Here is a 25802-nt window from a genome sequence, read left to right as displayed (position 1 = left end):
TCTGCATTCGGCTGCTTTAACCCTTGCGTGCCCCTCTTCTGGCACACCTGAGCCGATTATATTCCAGATGCGGAGCAATATCCCTATACTGAGTTGCAAGCTCCTTAGTTGGCAATGCCATCACATCTGGATCTAAAAATGCTGGTAATGGCGCACAGAACCGGGTCACTGGTTCTCGCAGATGTACGACCCAGTTTAAGACTGTGAAGACCCCGAGAAGGTTCTTTGCAGAGTTAATACATCTATAGCGATCTTCAACTTGTGTGCACACGTTCAGGATTTTCCGCGTTTTTTCCGCTATAAAAATGCGATAAAACCGCGATAAAAATGCATACATTAAGCATCCTATTATTAGAATGCAATCTGCACTTTTTGTGCACATGTGTTTTTTTTTCCTTGGCGGAATCGCATTCTGGAAAAAAACGCAGCATGTTCATTCTTTGTGCGTAATCGCCGGGATTCTGCACACTTAGGAATGCATTGATACTCTTACTTTCCCCATGTGGCTATGCCCAGCATGCGGGAAGTAAGCGGATCATGTGCGATTGGTACCCAGGATGGAGGAGAGGAGACTCTCCTCCAGGCCCTGGGAACCATATACCTGTTAAAAAAAAAATAAAAAAAAAGAATTAAAATAAAAAATCGTGATATTCTCACCTTCCAGCGGTAACTGCAGCCTTCCCGCTCCCCGCGATGCTTCCATTCCCAGTAATACCTCACGGCAATGACCTGTGATGACATAGCGGTCTCACGCGCGTGGTGTAAAATCCCTTTGCAGGTTGCAGAACTACAACTCCCAACATGCTAGGAGTGATTGTGTTGCAACAGATGGAAACCGCTGCTATACAGGATAATAGAAGTTGCAGTGGACCACAATGGTTAACAAAAAAAGTTGCAAGGCTTCTACATTCTGTGGATCTTACTCTACAGAGTGTGAAATCTGTGGGAAATGGACTATTCGGCGGCGAATATAGTTTTTGCAGAATTCACCGAAAACAGCCTGTTATGTGTTACGGAACCACTCAGCACCCAGAATATGTTGTGCAGTTATATGTATGTATAATAGGTTCCATGTGAGATGCATGTCACTAATGCATCAGCCCACAGGCTGCGCCCCTGGGCAGAGGGGACACGATATTCCCCTTTTGTCCGCCCCCCACCTTTGTAATTCCCACAGTAAATATCGGCAGGCTCCGGCCACTTGCGGCTATTGTAATGTATGTCTGGCCTGCCGCTTTTCTATTGGCCTGCCCTCTGTATCTGTGTGATATATTCTGTGTCCTGTGAGTAAAGTGTCGTCAGACTGGAAATACGTGGAGAAGCAGTGATCTTTTATATGCGCCCATGTAACCAAGCAATTCCAGCCAGCGTCCTTCATTCAGACTCCAGCCAAAGCAGATAGGACCTCCTGAAGCATGGGGTGGTACTGAAAGAGGTACCCCAGCTTGGTAGACCCCGTTACACAGCCGAATGTCATTGGAGTAAAAATTACCAAATATGTTCAGAACCGATCATCAAACATAAATTCGGCACAAATAGGGTTAGGGTACCAATATGGCACGAATATGGCAAATTCAGATTCTGCGACCGATTCCGAACATATTCGCTCAACTCTACTCAATTCCCACAATTTTCCTCAGCGTGTCGATGCTATTTGGTCAGATCTCCTCCGCTTTCTTGTACCTGTTATGTGCTGTGGATTTTCTGCCCCATATGCACAGACCCTTAGATTTCTGACCCCAAGGGCTGAGTAGGCGTGCCACAGCGGAAGGCATTAGTGCTAGGATGTGCCCTCTCTGCTATGAAGATAAGATCTGACACATTCTGCCTCCTACACCCTCCAGTACCCTCCCTCCTCAGATCATTGACTGCAGATAACTAGATCAGACCAACCAAACCTCACTCTTCCTCTCTCCAGTCTGGACTACAAGGCCACATTCACACGTTCCTTTTTATCCTGCGGGTTTTCCCGCAGCGGATTTGATAAATCTGCAGGGCAAACCCGCTGCGGTTATCCCTGCAGATTTATCGCGGTTTGTCCTGCGGGATTTACCCCTACTATTGATGCTGCATATGCAGCAATATGCAGCATCAATAGTAGTGTCCGGTTCCAAAGATGCTGTGCGACCAGGACCTTCGGTGACGTCACGGTTAATTGACCGCGACGTCACCGAAGGTCCTGGTCGCATAGCAAACCTGAGACCGGACGGCCGCGTGCAGCGCTGAGACTTCCGAGGGTGAGTATACATGATTTTTTATTTTAATTCTTTTTTTTTTTTTTAATACAAATATGGTTCCCGGGGCCTGGAGGAGAGTCTCTTCTCCTCAACCCCGGGTATAACCCGCACATTATCCGCATTACTTCCCGCATGGTGGGCACAGCCACATGCGGGAAGTAAGCGGATCAATGCATTTCTATGGGTGCAGAATCGCTGCGATTCTGCACAAAGAAGTGACATGGTCCTTCTTTTTTTCCCGCAGCAATTCTGCGCGTTTTTTTTTTGGGGTTTTCCGCATCATGTGCACTGCGGTTTCTGTTTTCCATAGGGTAACATTGTACTGTACCCTGCAGGGAAAACAGCTGCGGACCCGCAGCAGCAAAATCGCCGCGGTTTGCAGTAAAAACCGCATAGTGTGAACATGGCCCAAGGGTAAAAATTGATGCCGAGGGAGGTTATGGGGCAAAATTGGGCTGGTAACCAGGGTGCAGGTCCTCTGTGTGTGCCTGAGCCCAATTACCAACCCAGCCCCTCCCCCACCAGGATCCTGTGTGATAGAAAATCTTATCTGAAGACTAGATCTTACTGATAGCCATGTACCTTGTCCTAATTCTCTACTCAAGTCCAGTCTTCCTGTTTATGGGAGAAATGGGAGAGAGAACTGCCACGCCGACAGCAGTCTGCCGGCTATTGGAAGGGTACGCTGACAGTCTAAGGCCACGCTCACACGCTCAGTAGTTGGTCAGTATTTTACATCAGTATTTGTAGCCAAAACCAGGAGTGGAACAACCGGAGGAAAAGTATAATAGAAACATATGCACCACTTCTGTATTTATCACCCACTCCTGGTTTTGGCTTACAAATACTGAGGTAAAATAGTGATCATATACTGAACGTGTGAACGTGGCCTTATTCTTCCTGTCATGAAGAGATGGATACAGCCTGTTGGATTTTCAGCGGTAAAGGAGTTTGGCAGCGGCTTTCATGGAGAATACAGAAGTGCTTGGCTAAGTGCGGGGGAGTCAGGAGGTGCCTGTCGGCTGAACATTTCCACAATGCCTCCTAATGTTTTTATGGGGATCTTTACCCCAGAGGATCACACTAAGAAGCTGTTATCTTGGAAAGGTTCATACTATGTAGGTGGCCTCCTGCAGGTCCTTTTCTCTCCACGTAACGTGCACTTATATGGGAAGGCGCTCGTTGACTTTGATTTTCTTTTAGCTATAATAATAATATATAATAATTTTTATTTATATAGCGCCAACATATTCCGCAGCGCTTTACAAATTCTAGAGGGGACTTGTACAGACAATAGACATTACAGCATAACAGAAATCACAGTTCAAAATAGATCCCAAGAGGAGTGAGGGCCCTGCTATTATAAATTCCCTAAGTTTACATGGGTGATGTACTGTCCACCAATAATGATTTATACCCGCATAAAAGATGCTCAGCACCAAAGGGCCATCTTATATGTTTACATGTAAAAGGTCCTTAAACCCTAAGGGTCTGTTTCCACGTTCAGGAAACGCTGCGTGTTTGACGCTGCATAGAGATGCAGCGTCAAACACGCAGCGTCCAGATGTTACAGCATAGTGGAGGGGATTTCATGAAATCCCGTCTCCACTATGCGTGGTAACACGCATCTGGCGGCCTTGCGATTCCGGACATGCGGAGCGTCTTTTTTAGATCGCAGCATGTCCGTTTACCTTGCGATGCTGCGCCGCCGCAAGGTATAACACAGGGCCCTATGTGTGGGGTGCGATGATTCCAGATGTGTGCAATGAACACATCCGGCATCATCGCGTCTCCAGAAGGGGGCTGAGCTTTGGACGGAGTGAGTTTGCCGCTCCGTCAAAACCACTGGCCATCCTGAACGTGGACACGTACCCTAACGCACTTTCCTCAGGGTTTCCCCTTTAAGATAAGGGCCCTACAACAGCACTGATCCTAACAGGATAAACATCAACCCCACATTCCTGACCCTGAGAAATCCTCCCTTCCCACAGACTTGCCAACTCCCATTTCATTCTGCCACCCCCTCCCTTCCCCAGTCCTCCCACAGCCTGTTCTCACATTCCCCACCGGAGCGCAGAATGCCCCCTGCTAAATCATCTCTCACCTGCTCATCTTCCCTCTTTTATATTTAATGCATGGCCGCCAGCTACCTAGAAGCCTTTAAACAATGGCTTAAAAAAAAAAAAGTTTTCACCAATACCCTCTGATTTTTTTATTTTTTTTATTTTTATTTTTTAAGCCATTGTTTTCTGGGAAAGCTGTACTCCAAGCTTTTCTAGGGTCTTGAGTGTCACCTTGGGACACAGGTTGGGATGTGTTTCCCAGAACAAATGTTGACATTCAGGAATCTAGAAAAGCAGAGTATTGGAGGGCCCTGTCAGTCAGAGATCTGTCCTATCACTGCTCAGTCCTCCTTCACCTCCTGTGTTCTCCCCCGATATTTGAATATGACAGAACAGATGCAAGTAGATTTATAGTGGGAGCGGAAGAGTGAACAGTCTCTCGGTGAAAGGTTGCAGTTGTGAGATGTACAGAGGTCATATATGGAAGGTTTAACCCAAACCAAAACCCCCTCACCTTAACTCGTCCTCTACCTCTGTGCATCAGAGGCCCCCTTGTGCAAGACGTGACCCCCCACCTCTCATGCACCGATGTGACAACCCCTCCCCCACTCATGCACCAACATGACTCGCCACCCCCTCTTGTGCACCTACACTTTGTAACTTTGACTCGTTATGATCCCCCATTAGATCATCCCCCATTAGATCATCCCCCCCCTTTTCCCTTATCTTTATCTGTGTATTCAAACGGTAACCCTCAAACCTGCCTTTACATAGTACCCCATCTCTCAGCCTGCCCATTTTCCATACTTCAACACTAGCCCCCAAACTGGAAACCCTCTTTTAAGCCTGTGTGCCTCTGCACCCCATTTGTAACTCTTCTTCACCTTATACCAGCTTCTTCAGACAGTCACCAGTGTGATGTCATATACTGAAACTTGTCAGTGTACAGTGATGTGGCACTCCCCGTCTCCTCCACCCCCTTTAGTAAATCCAGTTAATCCCTAATTGCCCCCCTTCCTTTACTCTGAGTCGTTCACACCCAGAATCTCCATAACTCGCCCAGCACTTGTCTTTACACTGGAGATTTTGCCTTTTGAAGCACCTGTGCAACTCCTATGTGTGTATACATATGAGTGTGTGTGTGTGTATATGTGTGTGTATATATTAGGCTACTTTCATACTAGCGTCGGTACGGGCCCGTCACAGTGCGTCGGGCCGACGTACCGACGCATACTGTGAAATAAAATCACAACGGGGGCAGCGGATGCACTTTTTCAACACATCCGCTGCCCTTTTGTAAGGTTCGGGGAGGAGGGGGCAGAACCGACGGACAGCAAAAACACGACGCATCCGTCGCACGACGGATGCGACTTGTGGCAATCCGTCGCAATGCGTCGCTAATGAAAGTCTATGGAGAAAAACCGCATCCTGTGGGCAACTTTGCAGGATGCGTTTTTTCTCCAAAATGACGCATTGCAATGGAGGCCAAACGACGCTAGTGTGAAAGTAGCCTTATACACAAGCACACACGTGTATATATATATATATATACACACACACACACACACACACACACACACACACACACACACACACACACACACACACACACACACACACACACACACACACACACACACACCCTCTCAGCTGATTTATACCCACGTCAAAGTTAAAGATGCAGCGAAAGAGTTTGCTCAAGCAAAAACATTATTTTTGGCTCAAAATATATTTACTTAAAAATATATATTTATCTAAACTAAGATTAACCCTTGAATTACAGCTAATCCGGCAGCACTTGTTTGTAACACCAGGTTATCGTACAATATGGAATTACAGAAGAATGAGTGGAGAGAACAGACTCTGAGATTTCTGATGATTCTTTATCCCTTTTTATCAAATTTATTAACTTTTCAACATTAGTGTAATAACACCGCAGATCTGATGCCGATTTCCAATAACGGTGGATTCATTCTTTTCGGCTGTGATTGATAACCCCACACCAGCACCAACGGCTGGCCAAGATGGGAGAATACTCTCTGCATAGTTTAGGCTCCTTTTTTCATGTCAATGACGATCCTGCTTGTGCAGTCGTCAGGATGATGGGTTTGTGGTGTCGGCATTGGGCCAAAATTGCATTTTCCAGAGTGGTCTAATCTAAGCCTCTGTATGTCCCTTTCTTACATTCAAAGACTCTAATGCAATGACTTGTAGGTCCTAACAAAAGTGTAAACTTGACCTAAAGAGACTAAAACATTTTCAATCATGTAGTCATACATTTGTCAGATTTATGTCTGATCAATAGGAGTATAATCAGTTCACCAATGAGGCACATAATGCCTCGCTGCCCGCTATAGCAAATTGCCGGCCTTGAATTGGCTCCTCTCCGCCATGTTTAGGGTTGACTATTTCCTTCCATCCTCATGGACCCACTGGAGGCCTCCTTTGGGAAGAAGGCATCTTGCTATTTTCAATCTAAAGAAAACCTGAGGATGAGCTGCCCCTCACTCCCTATCTCTGCCATGTATCATGCACCTTGAGCTCACTGCTTTAATGGGCTCGGACTGTTCTATAATTCATGGCTGAACTAATCTGACCAGAGCTATCTCCGGTTAACTGTTTCCTTCCTGACCGTAAAATGCGCCTGGTCCTCCTCATTCTCTGGATCGTTGCGCCCGCCGACTGCTTTACATTTCCTGCAGACTAAGCTATAGGCAAATCTTGAAATGTGCCCCATATACATCACAACATTCTGCTTCCTTTCCCTTCAATTGCATCATCTCGTCAAACCTGGGCCTAACAACTGATACCATTCAGGGGAAAGGCGGCAGAATAAAGTACCGAAATACTGTCTTCATTGATGCAGGATCTTCTTCCCCCCCCCCCCCCATCATTCCGGTAACCAGTTTCCTTAGACGCCTGCATAGTAGATCTCAGCTTTTCTCTACAGTGGAAATGATTTTTCCTATGAAAATTTCTAATCCCATTACCATGGAAAGTCACCATCGCTGCCAGTAGGAAGCACTCCGCCCATTGTTATGGAAGATGATCGATGTATGGATGTCACTGGTTCTGTTACTCTATGGAAACTTCACCCACTTCATCCACCCTATACTAGGATATGGTGAATGGTGACTCTAACCAGTCCAGGCTCAAATCCAAACTAGGCACTGGTTTAGTATACACATATGTAGATTTAGACTATAAGCTGCTTGGGATAAGAGCTACTATACCTTATCTGTACAATGGTGCAGAACATATGAGCACCGTCCCAGGGATTAATAGAGTGTACACATTAATGGCTTGGGTTGTAGTAGTCCAGGTGGGGAAAGCTAAGGGGAGAAGACTTAATAACTAGGTGCCAATTGGCACCTACATAGTTAGGGCATTGCATGCCCATGTGACACCATAAATCGGGGAAGCTCTCCTGCTTAGATTACCAACTAGAGTAGGTATGAATTGACTTGCAGAGCACGGCCTATCAGTCACAAGGGTGATGTATGCAACAAGAAGGAAGGCCTGAGAATCGCCCCTTATTTGATAGCATCTGCAGCTCTTTTTTCTATTACCCAGCCTGGCGCGACGTTACATGTGCATCACGCCACAACAATGATGTTGTACCAAGCCGACTAATCAAAAGAATAGCTGGCGATGTTGGAAAGTAAGTGTGGTGGTACTCGGGTCTCCAGTCCAGTGGGCACAGATAACTGATGTGGCCTGTAAATCTATTCACACTAACTCCCAACCCCGAGAACTGGACATCACATTTATGCTCGGCTCATGCTTTATTTTATCGCTTGTCCCTGCAGTTGTACCCAGTCTGGTGACCTCATTCCTTACATGCGCCAACCATTTTAAACTCCCCCTTTCTTCCTCTCCCTCAGGTGACGACGTGACGGTGATAGAACCGGGCAGCTCTGATAGCCGGGAAGAACGTGTAGACTTGTACTCGCAAGGAGAAGAGTCCTCACAAGGCGGAGAACCCACTTACATACCTCACACGCTGAGTCTGGAGAAAGACGACAATCACCAACAGGTCACCAGCGTATCCAACCTGCGCAGTGCCCTCCTGAGCAAAAACAGCCTGTTATCCCTAAAGGCCGACGTCCTAGGGGAGGAGAGTTCTTTGCTTTTTGAATACCTGCCCAAAGGTACCCACTCGCTCTCTCGTAAGTTCCTCTTCTTTTTTTCTGTCCTTCTCGTCTTTTTACTTGGTCAGTATCAGGGCCGGGCTTCGAGGCGTTGCTGCCACTAGTCGCAGGTGGTCCTTGCAGTAGACCTCTATTATGGACAAACCTTTTTAAATGTAGACCCATGGGTGACATTTAGAGCGTGGGATGAATACTCACTGAACTTGAATCTGAGTCAGTAAGGCTACTTTCACACTAGCGTCGTGTGACGGACGTCGCAATGCGTCGTTTTGGAGAAAAAACGCATCCTGCAAAGTTGCCCGCAGGATGCGTTTTTTTTCTCCATAGACTTGCATTAGCGAGGCATTGCGACGTATTGCCACACGTCGCATCCGTCGTGCGACGGATGCGTCGTGTTTTTGGCGGCCGCGACGCACAAAAAACGTTCAATGTAACGTTTTTTTGTGCGTCGGGTCCGCCATTTTCGACCGCGCATGCAAGGCTGAAACTCCACCCCCTCCTCCCCGGAACTCACAATGGGGCAGCGGATGCGTTGTAAAACTGCATCCGCTGCCCACGTTGTGCTAATCAACCACACTGTCCGTCGGGCCGACGGACTAGTGTGAAAGTAGCCTAAGACCAATGCCACACTTTCTGATCTGGGGATAAAAATCTACAGTTTTGCTGCCCAACTTTCATGTAAAATGTTGATTAGAGATTCTATTTTGACGATCTATCAATCTGTTCTCGTGTAGCGACAAACCCCCCTCCCCCACCACCTGACGGCAGAATAAAGAAAGATTGGCAAATATCTGCCTAATGTCTCAGTATTTTAATATATCATACTTGAAATAGTTCAGGGAATTGTCACTTTTGCTCCTACTGTTATCTGGTTTCCATATCCCAACCTATTTTGCTATGGGAAAAAGAAAAAAAAAAAAGTGTATGTGTATGTATATATATATATATATATATATATATATATATATATATATATATATATATATATATATATATATATATATATATATATATATATATATATATATTTTTACTGGACACAGAGCAGGTAGTTCATTAGCTTATTAAGACCACAGTCAAAAGCTCAGTATTTAGTCAGTATTTTCCATTAGTACTTGTAAGCCAAAATCAGGAGTGGAACGATCAGAGGAAATAATAGAAACATATGCACCACTTCTGTATTTATCACCCACTCCTGGTTTTAGGTACAGATACTAATGTAAAATACTGATCAAATACTCAACGTGTGAATGTGACCTAAAATGCCTTCTACTCACCTGCTACATCCACCATTGCTCCAGTGTCATGCCACTCATGGTGCTGCCAGTCTTTGTGAACGGTCTAATGTTCCAACCACAAACACGTGACCACTGCAGCCAATGACTGACTCAGGGGTTACAGGTTGACTGTGCTACCAGCACTAATGAGACTTGTAATTGGCTGCAGTGGTCACATGCATGTGAATGGAGTTTCATCACCTTCAGACAGTTCACTAGGCCCAGTTGGACCTCTGGCGTGGCAGTGCTTCAATGTTGCGAAAAATTGAGGCAAGTTTTACATTTTTTTTTTTTTTTTTTAAACCTTTGAACTCATTTTTAGATTCTAGATGTTTTAATGAATATACTTTTTATTACTGATATGAAAACCTTGGTATGCACGTAAAATGTGAAACATTTTTATAAAAGTTTAGTTTTGGATACCCGGTCCTGATAACTGCATCTCCTCTACTGCTTTGTCACTATGACAACACTTCTTGTCTTTACGCTCATTGTTCACTTTTAATTTAGGGTGCATTTACCCTGAAGATTACTTAGAAACGACCACATTTTTCAATAATAGGCCAGTGTAAACAGGCTGCAGATCACCTGCCGAACAAGAAAACAATTACGTAATCGTTGGGTGGAAATATTGTTTTTTGCAGTTCATCGTCTAATCTGCTCTCGGCAGCACATGATCTAAACAATGACCATGTTTGCAAACTGAACTACGGTACCTATTACTGATCGTTCTGTGCGTATCGCAAGCATAGTCGGCCTGTGTAAAAGGGCTATTAAACAATTGCTGACTGGCAAACATGTAGGCCATTGGTCATTTAGTTGCCGCCATAAACTATAGTAAAGCTATCCACCCTTCAGGCTTTCACATTTACTGTCCATATCAATGTCCTCATATATACTCACGTTTTGTGGACATTGCTGTGGATGGGTAGATTGGAATCAGGCAATGTCTGTGTGTCGGGGCTGAACAATAACAGGAAGCTTTGTCATGGGGACGCCGTGACCATATTTACTGGCGACCATGCGCCGTATAAAATCCTGCTTTGCCATTAATCACTCGCCTTTTCTCTCTGATCTTTATGAAATTTGAGTAAAATAATTGATTTGCTTCTTTATAAAGTTTTATTTCCCCTCCCATCATCTACTCTGGGGTTCGCCCTGAGACCACCCATGTTTTACGATCCCTCCTGCTTCCTGCCAGGAGGTGCCGTACAGTGTGGACCCCCTGGGTGCATGCTGGGTGGTGGCACCTGGCGTGGACTCCCTGGCTTCCTGCCAGGAGGTGCCGTACAGTGTGGACCCCCTGGATGCATGCTGGGTGGTGGCACCTGTCGTGGACCCCCTGGATGCATGCTGGGTGGTGGCACCTGTCGTGGACTCCCTGGCTTCCTGCCAGGAGGTGCCGTACAGTGTGGACCCCCTGGGTGCATGCTGGGTGGTGGCACCTGGCGTGGACTCCCTGGCTTCCTGCCGGGAGGGGGCACCTGGTCTGGAGTCCCTGGCTGCATGCTGGGAGCTGGCGCCTGCTTGAACCCCCTCCCCAGGTGTGTGGCAGGAGGCGGAACATGGCGAGGACTCATTGGCTGTGTCCTGGGAGACGGCACCGGGGGAGAACCCCCTAGGCCTTGAGACATCCTGTCCTGATACCATGATGCTACGGGTGATGTCGTACATGTCATCGGATGTATTACAGGGAGGGTATAGAGTATATATTTGTCATGGGGACGCCGTGACCATATTTACTGGCAACCATGCGCCATATAAAATCCTGCTTTGCCATTGGTCATTCGCCTTTTCTCTCTGATCTTTATGAAATGTGAGTAAAATAATTGATTTGCTTCTTTATAAAGTTTTGTTTCCCCTCCCATCATCTACTCTGGGGTTCGCCCTGACACCACCCATGTTTTACAATCCCTCCTGCTTTGATGTTGGCCGTTCAGCAGGTGACATCACCAGTCAGTAGTAATTTATCCATGCCGAGTGTTTTAGTAAACTGATTATTAGAAAATTATGATGGATATTTATCATTCTGCTCTTGGAAAGAGAGGGTTAAAGTTGGTTTCCGCTTTGGGGAAATGGCCACTTCCTCTTTTCAGTTTTCAATTTTTTTTCTAAAAACAGGTAGAATATTGTGCGATTTCAACAATCTATTCTGTTTTCTAACTCGCTGAAAATCCAAGAACAATACTGCGAGATGAGGCATTAATATTAATGGATATATTGATATATGTAGATGTGTGAGGGGTAATATGATGCAATATGCAAATGTTAAAATGTTATGCGTGCCAGGAGACTCTGCCCAGCGTGAACCCCTGTGGCTGCAAGCCAGTAGGTGCTGCCCAGCGTGACCTGCATGCTGGATGGTGGCGCCTGGCGTGGACTCCCTGGCTTCGTGCCAGGAGGTGCCGTACAGTGTGGACCCCCCGGGTGCATGCTGGATGTTGGCGCCTGGCGTGGACTCCCTGGCTTCCTGCCAGGAGGTGCCGTACAGTGTGGACCCCCTGGATGCATGCTGGGTGGTGGCACCTGTCGTGGACTCCCTAGCTTCCTGCCAGGAGGTGCCGTACAGTGTGGACCCCCTGGGTGCATGCTGGGTGGTTGCACCTGGCGTGGACTTCCTGGCTTCCTGCCAGGAGGTGCTGTACAGTGTGGACCCCCTGGATGCATGCTGGGTGGTGGCACCTGTCGTGGACTCCCTGGCTTCCTGCCAGGAGGTGCCGTACAGTGTGGACCCCCTGGATGCATGCTGGGTGGTGGCACCTGGCGTGGACTCCCTGGCTTCCGGCCAGGAGGTGACGTACAGTGTGGACCCCCTGGATGCATGCTGGGTGGTGGCACCTGTCGTGGACTCCATGGCTTCCTGCCAGGAGGTGCCGTACAGTGTGGACCCCCTGGATGCATGCTGGGTGGTGGCACCTGTCGTGGACTCCCTGGCTTCCTGCCGGGAGGGGGCACCTGGTCTGGAGTCCCTGGCTGCATGCTGGGAGCTGGCGCCCGCTTGAACCCCCTCCCCAGGTGTGTGGCAGGAGGCTGTGTCCTGGGAGATGGCACCAGGGAAGAACCCCCTAGGCTTGAGACATCCTGTCCTGATAGCATGATGCTACGGGTGATGTCGTACATGTCATCGGATGTATTACAGGGAGGGTATTAGAGTATAGACTCTAATAAGTGGGTTCTGTATTCTCAGCACTGCTACAGTACAGAGTCATTGTATTGTACACTTTCAATGTTAAGACGCATTTTTTCTATGTGGTTATTGCTGTAAATCCTGAGCCGCTCTCCTCATCTCCTGCAGTCAATGAGTTCACAGTTATCCGGAAGAAGTTCAAGTGTCCGTACTGCAGCTTCTCCGCCATGCACCAGTGCATCCTGAAGAGACACATGCGATCACACACCGGGGAGCGGCCATATCCCTGCGAGATATGTGGCAAGAAGTTTACACGGCGGGAGCACATGAAGCGCCACACGCTGGTAAGAGATGGAAATAAATCTAATATATAAAGCTGTGTGTGTGTGTGTGTGTGTATGTCCGGGATTGGCATCTGCACCGTCGCAGCTACAGCCACAAAATTTTGCAGAGACACACGTCTGGACCCCGATATATACTATATACAGGGGAGATGACACACAGGTATATACTATATACAGGAGGAGATGACATACAGTTATATACTATATATAGAAGGAGATGACATACAGGTATATACTATATACAGGGGAGATGACATACAGGTATATACTATATACAGGAGATGACATACAGGTGTATACTATATATAAGGGAGATGACAAACATGTATATACTGAGGTGAAAATGAGAGGTGTGAGGTGAAAATGAAAAGGTGTGAGTGCAAAATGAGGAGTGAGGGAGAATAGTGGAGTGATCGGAAAATGACAGATGTGAGGTCGAAATGACAAGTGTTAGGAGTGAGGGAGAAAATGAGAGGTGTGAGGGAGAAAATGAAAGATGTGATTGGGAAAATGAGAGGCGTGATGGGAAAATAAGAGAAGTGAGGTGCTATAACTAACCACAGATATTTATTATGCCCAGGCAACGCCGGGCTCTTCAGCTAGTGTGTAATTAAAGGGGAGGGATTTGAGTATTGTATTAACCTCAGTTTAAGGAGATTTAGATTTCACTCTATATTATTCTATGACAGAGCTGCTCCTCAATGTATGAAAACTTGATAACATGTAATAATAATAATCTTTATTTGTATATAGCGCTAACATATTCCACAGCACTTTACAGTTTGCACACATTATCATCACTGTCCCCGATGGGGCTCACAATCTAGATTCCTTATCAGTATGTCTTTGGAGTGTGGGAGGAAACCGAAGTACCCGGAGGAAACCCACGCAAACACGGGGAGAACATACAAACTCTTTACATGGGGTAGCATTATACTAGTTATTATTGTCCATAGGAAGCAGTATTCTAGTAGTTATATTCCTCTACATAGGGGGCAGTATTCTAGTAGTTATATTCTTGTACATAGGGGCAGTATTATAGTAGTTATATTCTTGTACATAGGGGGCAGTATTCTAGTAGTTATATTCTTGTACATAGGGGCAGTATTATAGTAGTTATATTCCTGTACATAGGGGGTAGTATTATAGTAGTTATATTCCTGTACATAGGGGGCAGTATTATAGTAGTTATATTCTTGTACATAGGGGGCAGTATTATAGTAGTTATATTCTTGTACATAGGGGGCAGTATTATAGTAGTTATATTCTTGTACATAGGGGGCAGTATTATAGTAGCTATAGTCTTGTACATAGGAGGCAGTATTATAGTAGCTATAGTCTTGTACATAGGAGGCAGTATTATAGTAGCTATAGTCTTGTACATAGGAGGCAGTATTATAGTAGCTATAGTCTTGTACATAGGAGGCAGTATTATAGTAGCTATAGTCTTGTACATAGGAGGCAGTATTATAGTAGCTATAGTCTTGTACATAGGAGGCAGTATTATAGTAGCTATAGTCTTGTACATAGGAGGCACTATTATAGTAGTTATATTCTTGTACATAGGGGGCAGTATTATAGTAGTTATATTCTTGAACTTGAGTCAAATTCAGCAGGGGGTGACAATGAGCACAGGAGCAATCTGTGCTACATCACTGATTCTTACATCATGATTGACATCTAAACTATCAAGTGAATGTTAACCCTTTATTTGCTTTCATATGCATAAAATGTTTAGAATGTGGCTTAATCATTGGTGCAGGATGCAGCAGCCTAACATGACCTACTTCTGGTCTTCAGATCTGAGGTCACTTGGAGGAAATGGTCAGACTCCTCTGAGCAGCACTGCTTTGTAACCTTTATAGAGGCATTCTCTTGTATAGCAGCCCTGCAAAATAAGACATCATTACCAAGTGGCTTTCGGCCTTCAGAATGTGTCGGCCCACGTTCCCAGGAGGCTCTTCAGCCATCTGCACCTCCCTGCAATTGGTTGTTTCTGCTGCTGCAGTTCTCATTGCGTTTCAGCCTTTTGCTCAAGTATTTGCACGCAATGGCTCTGGTGCAGTCATTTGAATGTATGACCCTCGAAATCCATCTGGCGTTTCCATGGCAACAAAACAATCAAGATTTTATAATAGTCTATGATCATGTGGTCAGCTGCTCGTTCATTGTGTAATTACAAAAGCCCTCATTATAAGCATCGCTCATGTCTGATGGTAGAGAATCCCGTTGTTATAGATAAGGCAGTGGAACAGGGAGATTCTCTGCATCATTATAACCACCGCTCATCTGTAATATCACATCCCTAACCTTACAGGGGCGCCCGGGGACCAGATGGGTACGTTTAATGGGGATCTAGAATATACGTTCCCAACATGGACGTTTCTGATAAGATTGACACGCAAGAGGTCATGATTGAGAAGTGCATAACATGTCCATATTTTGACAATTGACTGGTGCAATTCACTGCTAAATTCGTTTTTCTGGGTCATAAAGAATGCCATATAAATGAAGCTTTCCCCATCTGGTAAATTCCCTGCTACTTAACAGTGATGTCACGGTCAGTGATTGGCTATAGCAGTCACAGGCGTTGACGTGATGTCATCACTGTGGCTAAGTAAGCAAAGACTGGTGGAAGTACTGTACAGCGGTAGCCCAGGAGTGGAGGGGTGTTTATTGATAAGTAATGCATCTTTGCTGATTGTGGGACACCCATATAACGCACATTATAATGATTTGACTTCTTCGCTGGGAACTATAATATTATAGAAGATCATTCCTATATAGTCGACCACATAATAAATGGGCTTCTCAGGCCTGCTGGACATTCGATCTGATCCGGTCTCCGCTGTGGGTTTTAGAGGGGCTTCTGAGCACGGGACCCCCCATGGAAGGAGGTGACCTATTATTCGCTGTGCCTTTCTGCACATTGCACCCTATTACAGAGGCCAATATAACACAAGCCCCTTATCCTGCATTAGGGTACCGTCACACAGTGCAATTTTCATCGCTACGACGGCACGATTCGTGACGTTCGAGCGATATAGTTACGATATCGCAGTGTCTGACACGCTCCTGCGATCAGGGACCCCGCTGAGAATCGTACGTCGTAGCAGATCGTTTGAAACTTTCTTTCGTCGTCTAGTGTCCCGCTGTGGCGGCATGATCGCATGGTGTAACATATATCGTATACGATGTGCGCATAGTAACCAACGGCTTCTACATCGCACATACGTCATGAAATTATCGCTCCAGCGTCGTACATTGCAAAGTGTGACAGCAGTCTACGACGCTGGAGCGATATTGTTACGATGCTGGAGCGTCACGAATCGTGCCGTTGTAGCGATGAAAATTGCACTGTGTGACGGTACCCTTAGATAGAGGGTGGTATAACCCCCTGGTTCTTCTGGAGCCTGCACTGTCCTCACCTGGGATAATTGCATGTTGCATTGCGGACGACACATCAGAAGTCAGCAGAATCTTATATGGGTCACTTTCTCTGCAGGTTCTCAGGTCGTTCCTGTCTCCTTCAGGTTACAGAGCAGCTGTGCTGAGCCAGTGACTCTTCTCTGACCATTTCCTCTTCCGTGACCTAAAATCTGCAGTGTCCACGGGCTGGAAATAGGTCAGCGCAGGGCGGCTGCTTCCTGTATAGCACACAGGTCACATGGAGACTGCCCCATATCCTGTGCGCTCCGGGTAGCTCCGAAGCAGGAAGTGTTAATGCAGCCTGGCGCCATTTTACTTGTTTGTGGCCACTGAGACTAACAAGGCGCTGTTTTTGGAATGGCACATGACTGTGTAATTTGTAGTAGCGCTTCTTTAAGAATGTTCCATTTCTGACAAGGAATCCCTTTCTTTGGATTAAGAGGCAGGAACCTGACCCAGTAACACCATTCTTGTACTAGACTAGCAATTTCCTAAATTATCCAAGTTCTGAATATTAATGAAGCCTGATTCATGGATAAGATATTGTATAGAATACAATGGAGAGCAAAGGCAATATTCTCCTTAACCTTCTCCATGTCACCCTCTGCTGAGTAATGAGTTTCTAAGAGAGGGCAAAACATCTGTAATGGTCAATTCCCTGCCCCCAGAGTCGTGGTTGTAATTTTTCAAGCTCATGAAGTCATTATAGCAAAATATCTTTCAAGCTGCTTGTCCAGTTAGGAGTGCAAAAATATCAAAGTTGGGGGGGGGGGGGAATAAGTAATTGATAGACTGCAGATTTTGTAAGTTTTCCCACCTACACAGAATCGGGAGGTGCGTAATTTTTATTGTAGGTACAACTTCAACTGTGAGGGACAGAATCTAAAAATAAAATCCAGAAAATCACATTGTATGATTTTTACATAATTAATTTGCATTTTACTGCATGAAATAAGTATTTGATCACCTACCAACCAGCAAGAATTCTGGCTCTCACAGACCTGTTAGTTTTCACACGTTGCGGATTAGGCTTAGGAATTTCTGGTGCGGATTCTTCCTCTCCTGGCAGAAACCCCACCTGCGGATTTGTCGTGTTTTTTGTGCGGTTCCGCAGCGTTTTTGGTGCGGTTTTCTTGCGTTTTTTACCCCTGTGGTTTTCTATAATGGAATGGGTACAAAAACGCTGCAGATTCACAAAAAAGAAGTGACATGCTACTTCTTTTAAACTGCACCGTTTCCACAGCATTATTTTTTTCTCATTGATTTACATTGTACTGTAAATCAGTTGCGGATCTGCAGCGTTTCTGCACTGCAAAAAACGCTGCGGATCCGCAACGTGTGCACATAGCCTACGAAGCCCTCCTACTCTGCACTCATTACTTGTATTAATTGCGCCTGTTTAAACAAATTACCTGTAGAAAAGACACCAGTCCACACACTCAAACCAAACTTTCCACCATGGCCAAGACCAAAGAGTTGTCTTAAGTACAGCAGGGACAAAATTGTAGACCTGCAAAAGGCTGGGATGGCAACAACTGTTGGCACAATTATTAGAAAATGGAAGAAACACAAGATAATAATTTATAATAATAATTTTTATTTATATAGCACCAACATATTCCGCAGCACTTTACAATTAAGTGGGGACATGTACAAGATGATCATTAATCTTCCTTTGTCTGGGGCTTCATGGAAGATTCTGAGAAAGGTCAGGAATCAGCCCAGAACTGCACGGGAGGACTTGGTCAATGACCTGAAGAGACTTGGGACCACAGTCTCAAACGTTACCGTTAATAACACACTACACCATCATGGATTAAAATCCTGCAGGGCACACAATGTCCCCCTGCTCATGCCAGCACATGTCCAGGTCCTTCTAAAGTTCGCCAATGACCATCTGCATGGTTTAGAAGAGGCATGAGAAGAACTTTTTAGTATCAACTCCACTCGCCTTGTTTGGAGGAAGAAGGATGAGTACAATCCCAAGAACACAGTCCCAACCATGAAGCATGGTGGGGAAAACCTCATACTTTGGGAGTGTTTTTCTGTAAAGGGGACAGGATGACTGCACCATATTGAAGGGAGGATGGATGGGGTCATGTATCGCAAGGTTTTGGCCAACAACCTCTTTTCTTCAGTAAGAGAATTGAAGATGGGTCGTGGCTTGGTCTTCCAGCATGACAATGACCTGAAACACACAGCAAGGGCAATTAAAAGAGCATTTCAAGGTCCTGTAGTGGCCTAGCCAGTCGCCAAACCTAAGCCCAAATCTTTGGAGGGAGCTGTTGCCCAAAGACAACCCTGAAACCTGAAAATCTGTATGGAGGAGTAGGCCAAAAATCCATGCTGCATTGTGTGCAAACTTGGTCAATAAGTACAGCAAACATCTGACCTCTGTAATTGCAAACAAAGGGTTTTTTGTATCAATTATTAAATTCAGTTTTTTTCTATTGTATCAAATATGTATCGTAATTACTTTGCATTTTATTGCTTGACATATGTAAAAACCATATAATGTCATTTTCTGGAACTAAAATGAAGATTTTGTCTCACAGTTGAAGTGTACCTACAATAAAAAAATTACAGACCTCTCCATTCTTTGTAGGAGAGGCAGTGTATCAAATACTTATTTTCCCAACTGTAGTACCTAGAGGCGATGGTTACCTGTCTGCTATTGTACCCAGATTTTTCTGCTTGGCTGATTTCTAGCTTTCCTCCATGTGATCTATGACAACAGCCCAGTTGCATCGCCTACAGGGTGTTCTCTGGTGTCATCATTGCTTTAGGCTGCAGCACTGCTTTCCAGATTGTCCGCTGTGAATGAACACCAACCATCCACATGTTCACCAGGAACTCTGTGCATGAAGAAATTATATGTGTGATAAGCGGATTAGGAAACATTTCAATTTTCCTCAGAAATTTGATGAATTTTTCTCCGTAGATTTAATGTCTTTTATTTGATCCGGAGAGACAACCCCCTGAGCATAATAAAGTGCAGATGTAAATAATTAAAAAAAAAAAAACAACCCCTAAGGGTATGTGCACACATTGAGTATTTGCTTGCAGAAATTTCTGCAAGGTTTCTGCATCTCCTGGCAGCACTCACTTCATCAGCCACTCTGTTCCTTGTCACATCGTTTGATCGCTGCCGTAAGCCCTGTAATGAATTCTAGGCTGGGACTTCTGGATCTGATGACACCCAGGATGGTTCTGCAAAAGGTCACAACCTGCTCCGTGACGCATCCTGGGCCTCCTTAGAAAGCCGGAAGTTCCAACCTTTCGTGAGAGTCCCAGGGAATCGGCCGTGATCAGAAGATGCAGCAAGGACTGGATGGGTGACGATCAAAGGGCCTAGATCTGCGTAGAAGCAAAAGACCCCCCAAAAAATCCAAATTTTGGAGAATCAGTCTTTGTAAAATTACATTGCACTTTAATATATTTGCCCATTTCTAGTTGATCTGCAGATTACTAGACCTTAGGTGGGAGAAATGTTACCTAGATTGAGAGGAATAAGCCTTCTTATGGGGGAATCTGGAGGGCTGTTTTCATGTGCCAAGAATAGAATTGGGCAAAAAGATGCTCAGGATCCTGCACCCAGAGCCTTGTGAGATCCTCCTATCTGCCATCCTTGGGGCTTCTTCTGATTGGTTAGCTTGGTGTGATGTCATCATTGTGGCATGACCGCGCTCCCGCCCTACTATTCAGAAGCTCCGGCGATGCAGGTAGGAGATGGTTTGCAGTGCACTGATCTGGTGGCTATGGATTACCGAAAAATCTTATTGCTCAACTCTGGCCAAGAATGGTAAATTACCAGTTAGAGTAATAAAACTCCTATAATACCGCCCCACGTAGGAGAGTAAAGCTTGAATATGTAGAATGTATATGCAGGGCCTTCACTTGTCCTGTATGATGTCAGGTGAGTACAGTCCTGTATGAACAAGCTGAGATCCTCAGTCATGGGACCATACAGCGCCAATGCCTCTGGCTCCCAGTAGTGGGGTTGGGGGATGAAGTGTTGCTTCATATTGGCGGTTTTTGGTCTTCCATGTACAGAACCATCTGACATCAAAACCAAATAACAGGTTCACATAAAACGCTGCCCCTTCCAAGCCCATAATATCGGGCTGGATGAGCAAAATGTGGGAATATTGTCAGGTAAGGGACAAGATGCGCGAAGTACCTGCAGCCAGAAGTGCGCACATGTTGTACAAGGCCTATATGGGGAAAGCTCAGCAGTGTCCCACTGTTATCACTAGAGTTTTATCGAATTGCCAAGAGCATCGGGGACGGATGAGGGTTTCTTTATGGCGCAAGGAGAAAAGATGCAACGACTCATTGCACACTTCCCCTTTAAGACGAACTAGTGAAGAGAAGAAGTATTTAATTCTGAGAGTTATGGGTCAATCATTCACACGCTGGGTGGAGATGGCCGCTATAACAACGGCGTCCGGAAGACTTAGATGGGAGGGATGAGTTAATGAATAATCTGCTACGGTGACAGGTCCACAGAGCCGGACACACCTTGGTGGCTGCCTAGAAGAAATGGGCAAGAAATTCTGCTGGGGACTGAATGGGACGTGCAAGGATATTTGGAGGTGGCTTGTGTACACTAAAATATAAGTTCCCTTTGGGGACTGCAGCATCTGGAATCAGTGGGAGAGGGAAACTGTCTTGTCACCCGTAGCACCCAAATAAAGGGACACGTCAAGTTATAGGGATAATAAACCAGCCGTCTGCTCTCCCTTTGCTATGCTCTTAGAAATTTATTTTGTGAAGCCAAAAAATGTAAACCTGGGCATGCAAATGTTCCTGTGTAGCACAACCAGGGGCTCGTGAGTTTGGATGGAAGCTTGTGTTTGCAGAATCTAGTTGTTATAACCTTTTAAAGGGAATCTGTCACCAGATTATTGTCACCTAATCTGAGAGCAGTATGATAGAGACCCTGATTCCAGCCATGTGTCCCTTTTACTGGGCTGCTTGCTGTAGTTTTGATCAAACCAGTTATAGCAGTAGATCTTTATAGAGGACGTGGCAGCAGGTTTAGTCCTCTATTCATGAGCTCTGTATAACCCCAACCCCACCATTGATTGGCAGTTTTCTGTGTACACTGTGCATAGGCAGAAAGCTGCCACTCAGTGATGTGGGCAGGGTTATACAGAGAACTGGTAGAGCAAAGTGATTTTAGCTCAACTAGAACAAGCAGCCCAGTATGTGACATCACTGGATCCGGATCTCTGCCCTTACATCATGCTGTTCTCAGATTGGGTAGCAAAAATCTGGTGACACATTCCCTTTAATAGAAATGACTTTCTTGTTCTGGAGTACCTGTCATGCAATGCACACACACAATCCATTGATTTGAATAGGCACTGCCTAATGCTTCATTTACCCTGTGGTGGCGCTGCAGGGAAATATAACATGTACAGCCAGGTTTCCCCATCAATAGGTGAATACTGGGGGAACTTTTGGAAATCCCTACTTAGAATGGTCGTTCTGATCATATTAATGGAGAACCCCTTTAAAAATAGTCATACAATCCACATCCATAGCAAACTCTGCTGGCGATATGGTTTCACAGACTTCTTGATCCGGACTGCAGTGAAACGTCTCCAGTCGTGCGCTGGCTTCTGCTCGTTTCCATCAGTTTGGATGACCGTAGGCGACAACTTAATTCGGTGCCCTAAATCGGCTGTCACTTTAGGCAGTAGCAGAGAGTCATGTAGATCATGAAGTTTGGGGTGCAGCAGATTTGATTTGATCAATGTCTGCTCTGAGCTCTAGTTCTGGCTGAAGATGGCTGCCTCTGTCTCTGCTGCTTTTAACCCTTCCCTGCCCCAGACACGGCCCCGGTGCCACTTCTCCAGACTCATTACACAGCCCGGACTCTCGGTTGCTATGACAGCAGTGTCTGCTCCTTCTTAGAGTGTCCTCTGCTGTCATATAATTGCACAACCATCTGTCTCTTCCTCCGACTGAGCCACGTCTCGTTCACATGTAACCAGAGCCAGCCCCGGGGACCGCGTCTTTGGCGCTCTTCCTCCAGGGGCACACACCCATCTGTCTGTATGAGGGCGCATGATCATATTTACAGCACGCGCGACATGCAAAATATTACTGGGGTGTCACTAATTCTCCATCTCGCCCTCCTTTCCAGGTCCACAGTAAAGACAAGAAATACGTATGTAAGGTGTGCAACCGGGTCTTCATGTCTGCAGCCAGCGTGGGCATCAAACACGGCTCCCGGAGACACGGGGTGTGTGTGGACTGTGCGGGCCGTGGGGTGCCCCGGGGGAGCCACTCCCCGGACGACGGCATGTACGCGGGAGAACACTATCTGGAAGATGTGGACGAGCTGAAGGTGGATGAAGACATGGGCGGGGATGAAGAGGAAGACATCAAGTGGAAAGACGAGGCGGAGACCTCACAGGACGACGTCATACTAGAGGACGATGAGATCGAGGACTGCACGCCGGACGTCAACCGGGGACCAATCAAGGAGTTTACTTGGATAGCATAGGTGTAAGGGGAGCATACGATGGGATCCCCAAGAAAATAAGTGATGGGGTGAATAGAGTAATTTTAGTCTCGTGGGGGTGGGGTGGGTGATGTTAAAAACCCATCCCACCCCCCACCTTTACACCAATGTGATATTACTGGAGAGGGGCTGGTCATGTGATCTCTAAGGGTCCACGTATCCTGTCAGACAGAATCCGGGCGTTTTTTTTGTTTGTTTGTCGCTTGGTCAGGAAATGGTTAAGTAACAGCCCTGCCGTCCTCTGTGGAATACAGGAAAGGTGAATAACTCGCCCTTCCACTGGTATTGTCGCAATGTACAGTCCCATCTCCTCCGTCTGTCCCCTCCGCTCCATGACACAGGCCTCCAGCGGTGGCAGGGGGAGCAAGACATTCACAGCAAGATGACCAGTTTTGTTTTTTTCCCTTTTCACCATCCTAAAAACTACCATCACTCTACCCTGCACCCCTCCGTGCATGCCACCTGTCCCCCTCGCTGCTGGTTTTAAACGCAGGCACGCTTTTTAATTTTTGCAAAGCTGAGATTTGTAATATATTGTAATTGCAGAACACAATCAGGATATGAGGTGCCCCCTTCTCCCCCTTGGCCCACAGTGCCGCCCCCACCACCCATCAGCACTTTGGCTCATGGTCTGGTTAGACAGCTGCTTCCTTTGGACTCGTGAAGCAGAAAAAGAAAAAAGATTCCGTGTGTAGGTGCCATAGTCCATGCGCATCACCGCCATATATGCCATTCATAGTCCTTATAAGAAGAAGGGTCCAGTATATACCAGGTGAGGGAAGGGTGGCAATAAGAGCTCCCTGTTGGTACAGCACGGGTCATAATAAGACAGAAACGACGAGGCAACAGTCCGAAACACCATGTTTGCGAATTAAGTTATTGATTTGGCTTTTATCCTAAGTCATATTGCAAGGCTCGTTAAAGGGTTGAATGTGACTTGTAGGATCGCTACTTCCAACAGGTGGCGCTATAGAGTTAAGTTCTCTTTAGAGGCAATTTGCATAATAAGACAGGAAAGGACCCAAACTGACCACCCTGGGGAGGTGGCTTTTTTCAGCCCTTCCCCCATAATTACATTACCAGCTCCTTGTTAGATGCAGCTGCCGACCACGTGCTGAAGATTATACTCTTATTTAAGGAAGATCAGATGGGGACTAAGAGGGGGGGAGGGGTGCCCAAGATGGCCACGGCCGCTGGATCTGCTGTTCCAACTCTATTTATAACCATTTCCCCTTTGCACATTTTTTTTTGTAGCCAGTAAAATCTCCCCCCTCCCTCCCAGTGCTCCCCCAGACAGCGAGGGGCGGAAGGATGTGTGTCTAATGAGAGGTTCCTGAAAACCGCAGGGCGCAGAGCAGGCCTGACACCATCCCAGAGCCAGGCTTCCTCCAAAGCTGGGACTTGTAGTGCAGACGTGAAGTACACGGCTCCAGAACCAAAGCTAACCAGTGGAGTCCTGGGGCATAACATTTCGTCAACAATGCAAAAACTGGAAGCAACATTTTTATTTTCTTCTTCCAGGATCTATAAATATAATTTTAATATTATATTTGGGGGGAGTAAAAGGGGTTGCTATGAGTGCTGCGTGTATGCTTTTCATATAGATTATACATATTATTTATTTTACCACCCCCCCCCCTTCCCTTTTCACACATTTCCAAAAAAATACGTTAAAAAAAAAAAATTCTTCTTTTGCAAGACCGTGCAATGTTGATTTATAATTATTTTTTGTTGGAATATACTATATTATATTGACTAAGAATTATTATTATAAACTTGTGTTTGTGACATTGGAGATGTTTTAATATTTTGGGTCTGTGGGTGGGATATGGAGAACAGAGAAGGGGAGGGGGGTGGTTTTGGCACTTAAACGAGCTGTGTCAATCCTGGTCTCAGCAGTCAAAGGGTTAAACCGGCTGGGTTAGATTTAGATATAATCGCAAATCAATCAGTCTAAATAAAAACAAAAACAAACACAAAACTGCTGCTACCTCTGCCTGTGCGGTGTGTGAGTTTTTGGGTTGGGGTGGTAGGGAGGGGCACGTTATGGGAGATTAAGGTTCTGAATCTGCAAATATTGTGAAATAAGCCTCCACTGATACTCATAAGTAAATCCCTCGACTCCTGGAGCCTAAAGGCCCCGTCACACTTAGCGACGCTAAAGTGATCCGACAACGATACGACCTGTCAGGGATCGTTGCTGCGTCGCTATGTGGTCGCTGGTGAGATGTCAAACAGTGAGATCTTGCCAATGACGCAGCAGTGATGCGGCGACCTGTACAACGATGTCGTTGTGACCCTGTCACATGGCAGCTATTATGACGATTCAGACCTCGATGAGGGACGTCCTGTGTGACGTTGTAGTCACACAGGCGTGCATTTGCGTTGCCTTTTCCGTGCCCATTCAGTTCCGATTGGTGGTCGCTACTGCGTTCTGATTGGTGGCGGCCTTGCCTTACGAGGCGACACAATAGCCCTTCCGTCCTTTGTTCCTGACCGCGTGGTGGTTTGCAGATCGTTGTAGAGTTCTCCGGCCTGTGACTCCTCTTCGATTTATCTATTCTTCAACGGTTCTTCTGACACCTAGGATGGAAGCGCTACTATGTCGCCTTCTGTTGAAGGCATGACCGCCAATCAGA

The 25802-nt window shown here is 46.0% G+C and overlaps 1 protein-coding gene across 2 annotated transcripts in view; it reads left to right on the top strand.

The window, feature by feature from the left end:
• ZBTB46 (zinc finger and BTB domain containing 46) overlaps positions 1-25157 on the top strand; it is a 42044-nt gene extending 16887 nt beyond the window's left edge. The window contains exons 4-6 of one of the 2 annotated variants that reach the window (XM_069751076.1): positions 8185-8451; positions 13024-13199; positions 22783-25157. In XM_069751076.1, coding sequence (XP_069607177.1) covers positions 8185-8451; positions 13024-13199; positions 22783-23145 — 806 coding nt within the window. In that variant the 3' untranslated portion in view covers positions 23146-25157. Of the gene's footprint in view, positions 1-8184; positions 8470-13023; positions 13200-22782 lie in introns of both variants that reach the window. The other variant, XM_069751075.1, reaches the window with a different exon arrangement.
• The last annotated feature ends 645 nt before the right edge of the window (positions 25158-25802 follow it).

Source organism: Ranitomeya imitator, chromosome 2, assembly GCF_032444005.1.
Source record: "Ranitomeya imitator isolate aRanImi1 chromosome 2, aRanImi1.pri, whole genome shotgun sequence".
Lineage (NCBI taxonomy): Eukaryota > Metazoa > Chordata > Amphibia > Anura > Dendrobatidae > Ranitomeya > Ranitomeya imitator.
Note: the sequence above shows the minus strand (reverse complement) of the source record. Positions and strands in the feature narration are given on the sequence as shown.